The 5397-nt window shown below is 39.1% G+C and overlaps 1 protein-coding gene across 3 annotated transcripts in view; it reads left to right on the plus strand.

The window, feature by feature from the left end:
* Positions 1-5397, plus strand: part of Ppp2r3c (protein phosphatase 2, regulatory subunit B'', gamma) — a 23013-nt gene that overhangs the window by 11809 nt on the left and 5807 nt on the right. For all 3 annotated transcript variants that reach the window (XM_005376928.2, XM_013510375.1, XM_005376927.2), the window contains 4 exons: positions 335-467; positions 2234-2289; positions 2363-2438; positions 3533-3669. In XM_005376928.2, the coding sequence (XP_005376985.1) occupies positions 335-467; positions 2234-2289; positions 2363-2438; positions 3533-3669 (402 nt within the window). The remainder of the gene's footprint in view (positions 1-334; positions 468-2233; positions 2290-2362; positions 2439-3532; positions 3670-5397) is intronic.

The raw sequence follows: 5397 nt of genomic DNA on the forward strand, positions 1-5397 counted from the left end.
TTTTTTTTCTTTTGAGACAGGGTCTCACTATGCAGTTCAGGCTGGCTTGAGCTCACTTTGTAGCCCAGGCTGGCCTTGACCTCACAACGATCCTCCTGCTTCAGCCTCCTGAGTGCTGGGATTACAGGCATGCACCACCATGCCCAGCAATATATTAAAATTTAAATAGTAAATTGGAAACAAAGTTTAATATAGTTTCACCACTGACGTAGTAATGAATTTTACCTTGTCACTATAGCATTAATTTGAATTTTTAGGGCTGAAATTATATGACAGTGTCTAATGAAGAAGCAAGATCAGACTTTTAACACTTCAAGTTTTGTTTTGTTTCCAGGATTTAGAAAACTACATACTGGAACTTATTCCTACTTTGCCACAGTTAGATGGGCTGGAAAAATCCTTTTACTCCTTTTATGTTTGTACAGCAGTAAGGAAGTTCTTCTTCTTTTTGGACCCTCTAAGAACAGGTAAAAGAAAATCTTACTTAACTTAGATGTTATGAGGTATTATTACATCCAAACCTTAGTAACTTGAGAAGTCTTAAAATGTCATTTATTTTTCTATCATGTTATTGCCATTAATAATCTAGCAAATCTCAAAAGGAATAGAAAAATACAAAGGCAGCAGGGTTTAGGTTTAGGTGTATATAAAGATATTTCACGATTTACTTGCATAGAATATATCTGTGTGACAGTGGGAATGTCACTTAACTTCTTATAGTTTTCTTCATCCCTAAAACTGAAGTACAAAGTGGGAATCTATCAGTATTGCTCCTTTTTTTTTTTTTTTTTTGAGACAGGGTCTCACTGTGCAGTTTAGGATGGCCTTGAAGTCACTATGTGGCCAGGCTGGCCTCAAACTCATGGTCCTCCTGCCTCAGCCTCCCAAGTGCTGGGATTATAGGTGTGCACCACCATGCCCAGGTGCTGCTGCTTCCAGTTCTAAGAAATCGGTTGCTCTAATCTAATTAGCTGTCTCTGATGTGTGACATACTGGAGAATTTTCTTTTTGATGAAAACTATGGATTTGGAGATTTAAGAACCATCAAGCCATGACATTTCTTTCTCAGATTAACTCTTTGACCCTAGCGTCATTAACAGTATCCTTTATCAACAGTTTTAACCTGCCCAGACTTAAATACATGTAACTGGACAGGCTCAAATCAAAATCTTGAATTCTCTTTCTTTTTTTTTTTTGTTTTTCTCCGGTACCGGGAACTGAACTCACGACCTTGCGCTTGCCAGGCAGGCGCTTTGCCGCTGAGCTAAATCCCCAGCCCCTGAATTCTCTTTCTTTCCTTGAAAATCCAGCTGTAAGTCTTATCACAGCACGTGGTAGGTGGTGATCTTTTTATTCCTTTTTTTATTTTAGGGTTTTTTTTGAGATGGGCTTTCACCGTGTAGCCCAGCCTGGCCTCAAGCTCACAGTGATCCTCCTGAGTGCCGGGATTACAGGCATGCACCACCACACCTGGCTCATCTCTTTACAGCTTCCTCAACTGTAGGCACATACACATTTTTTCCCTTTCAAATTTTACAAAGTAACACCTGTTTTGACTGCTTATTATGTATAAGCATTGTGCTAAGAATTTTACACAGATTCTTTATTTTCTTATAGCTCAGTAAAGAAGCTACTATTACCCACATTGTATGCATGAAGCAGCTGAGACTAAGCTAGATACTATCACAGGTATAGAAGCCGCAGTCAGACTCCCATCTGTGTGCTCTTAACCACACTTCTGTTACCTACTGTCGAACCTGCCAAAGAAAAACAGAGAATAGTCCCCTTGGATGTTTTTACTAGTAGTGTTGTATCCCAATTCACAAAGTAACTCACAACTTTTGTGGGAATCTGATAGTGACTTTAGAAAGAATTTACCATGTAGGTCTATATAGCTGGGGGTATAAAAATTAAGTGTTCCCTTTTTTTCCCTTTCTTTTTCTCTTGGAGATTGAACCAAGCTTTGTCACACTGAGCTGCGTTCCCAGCCTCTTTTTTTATTTTGAGAGATGGTCTTGCTAAGTTGCCCACGCTGTGGCTCAAACATGTGATCCTCCTGCTTCACCTTAAATGTTGACTTTTCATAATAGTATGTAGTAAGGACTTTGGGGCATGAAAGCTAAAAGGTTTAAAATATTAGCTGTGTGACTGACTTTGTAAAATAACACGTTTAAAGATTAAGTTGTTCTTGTTCTGAAAAGGAAATTAAGTAATTGTGTTTACTTTTTTTAAGGGAAGATAAAAATTCAAGATATTTTAGCATGTAGTTTCCTGGATGATTTACTGGAGGTAAATATCTTTAAACTTCTTAATTGTGTCATGTGATAGTTGCTATCTTCTAATGATGTCTGTGTTCCTTTAGCTAAGGGATGAGGAACTGTCCAAGGAGAGTCAGGAGACAAATTGGTTTTCTGCTCCTTCTGCCCTGAGAGTTTATGGTATGTTACACTATACTGTTAAAATTGAATTGCCCACTCCTCAGTTGATTGGTGTTCAGAAGAGTTTTATTGGTGGTGGTTTGTATTTGGTGTGGTGCACTGGGGACTGAATCCAAGGCCTTCACATTGAGCTACATCCCTAGCTTTTTTTTTCTAATTGTTTGAGACACAGTCTGTTTCAGGAGACTCAAACTTTTGATCTTCTTGCTTCAGCTTCCCAAAATGCTGGGGTGACAGGCATGCACCACCATGTCCAGGTCAGAGGATAATTTTATATTATCTTAAGGCTGTTTTGCCTTAAGATCAAAGTATTCTTGGGCTGGTGATGTAGCTCTGTGAAGGTCTTGGGTTTAAACTCCAGCATCACCAAAAAAATTCCATGACGATTAAGATCTAGTGTTCTGGCTGGGGATACAGCTCAGCAGCACAGCGCCTGCCTGGCAAGTGCAAGGTCGTGAGTTTGATTCCTGGTCAAAAAAAAAAACGAAACAAAAAAAAAACCCTAGTATTTTAGATACTTACATTTACTTATTTCAATACTAACATTTGAACTTTCGGTTACTACACTTTCAATAGAACAAACAAATGTAACTTGACCATTTCTTGACACAAAAGCATCATTTATGAACATTTATGAACCTGTGGTCTTGCTTTGCAGTAAAATGCTGTTCTTGGGATGACACAGGGGGATGTGCTGGGGATTGGTTTGCTGTTGAATTTCATTAGTCTGCTACATTTATTCTGTTGGTGGTTTACTGGCTCATTTTGGGATCCATGATCTCTACTTTCAAGTTGACAGCATTTCCACGCTTTTTGTTGGCACCTGCCCTCTGCCTAGCTGTTCCAAAAGGTTGCCAACGAAAAACAAAAACGCAAATTAAACAGCCCAATGGCCATGGCCTTCAAAAGGCAATTCCTTTGGGCCTAGTTTAATGATTGTTCTAGTCAAGATTTCAAGGATAGCCGATGTTTCTACATATAAGCTACTTCAAAATACTAAAGAATAAAAAGAATTCTTTGTTAATGTCTAATCTTTTTGTCTCAGTTTAACATGTTTTGGTCCTAACTGTCTTTTCACGGTCTTTCTTCCCAAGGCCAGTATTTGAATCTCGATAAAGATCACAACGGCATGCTCAGTAAAGAAGAGCTCTCCCGCTACGGGACAGCAACTATGACCAATGTCTTCTTAGATCGTGTTTTCCAGGAGTGTCTCACTTATGATGGAGAAATGGTATTTGTTAACTCTGCTGAAAAATTTTAAAACTTAGACTCCTACTGTTCCCACATACCCTTTTTGGATGTAATTCAGCATTATTATCAATACGCCACATTACAGTAAAAAACATGAACTATCTCAAATCACTTGATATTTGGAGCCTTTGGTGTGAAGGTAAATTCACTTCATACACTGCCCTCATGGGCTCAGAGCAAACAGAAAATTTCAGTGTTTGTTTCTATCACTGTCAGTGTACCTGATGTATTGGATGTGAACAAGTAAGAAGAAAAATCTGGAAAATTCGTAAACTCTCATAGCACCATATTGAAATGACTCTGTGTATATTAGTAGCTAAAACTAGTACTTGCGGTTGTCCATTTGCTTCTCTAAATACTTGGGAATCTGACAATGTAATCTTAGAAACAGTTTATAGCTTAGATTTATATAGTTGGGGGTATGCAAGTGGATACTTTATTAAGCATTTCCTTTATATTCTCAAACTACTTCAAAAATTTTAAATAAGGTTTTGAAATTACCATTCATGTTGTTAAAAAGACATGGTAGCCAGGCATGGTGGCATGCACCTGTAAGCCCAGCACTCAGAAAGCTGAGGCAGGGAGCTGGGGATTTAGCTCAGCGGCACAGCGCCTGCCTGGCAAGCTCGAGGTTGTGAGTTCGATTCCCGGTACCAGGAAAAAAAAAAAAAGGCCGGAAAAAAAAAAAAAAGAAAGCTGAGGCAAGAGGATTGCTGTGAGTTCAAGGCCAGCCTGGGATATATAGTGAGACACCCCCAAAAAACCCAAGTCAATCAATCAATCAACCAATCAATCATGTCATGGTGATGACATGATGAATTTTCCAAAGCAGTGATACTTAGTTAGTTATATAGTCAGACAAGAATGGGGTTTTAGATTTCATCATTTAACTTCAGTGGCAGTGTGCTAAATAAATAACATCATTGTTGGCCAGAGGCACAGAAACTGGACTTTGTGACTCCCACAGCTGTTAACTGTAGACAATGAGGAGCTTGTAGTATCCTGATGGCTTCTGGTGAATAAAAAATTCAGGGGTCACAGCTACGAGTGGAGCTGGGCCATGATGAAGCTGCGCTTAACTCTTGATGATGCAGTTCATGCAGGGAGGGATTCTTCATCTTTCCCTGCAAACTCTTCTTCCTAGAATTTCACATTTTTCTAAATGAGAATTTCTCATTTCATGTCTAGCATTTTTTTTTATGAGAACAGAATTTTCTTACTGAAAACCATGTGATTTTTAAAAAAACTTAATAGAGAAAAGCTCCAGGGCCCCAAGCAGATACCAAAATCTGGAGGTGTTCTCAAGTCGCTTACGGAGAATGGTGCGCTGTCTGCATCTACACGTCCTTCTGGTGCGCTTGGCACAGTCATCTCTCCATTCCTCGTGACACCTAACGCTACAGTGCAAGTGCTGTATAGTTACACTGCGTTGGTTAAGGAATAATGACGAGAAAGACAGCCTGTCCGTGCTCAGTACAGACGTTTTTCTCAACGTACTTTTTCTTTTTCCAAAAAGCTATGCCATTTATTTAAGGATAATTAAGGAAGCATTAAGATAAACTGTAAAAAGGCAAATGCAAGGGTTAATGAGATTCAGTGGTGTGAGGCATTAGTAAAAGGGTGCTACGTTAGACCGGAGCCCTCCTAGATGATCACAGACAGAAACAATTATTTTTGTTGTTCTGTTTGTCTTCCGCACCCCACTGTC

Source organism: Chinchilla lanigera, unplaced genomic scaffold, assembly GCF_000276665.1.
Source record: "Chinchilla lanigera isolate Chin_1 unplaced genomic scaffold, ChiLan1.0 scaffold00008, whole genome shotgun sequence".
In the NCBI taxonomy this organism is placed as follows: Eukaryota; Metazoa; Chordata; class Mammalia; order Rodentia; family Chinchillidae; genus Chinchilla; species Chinchilla lanigera.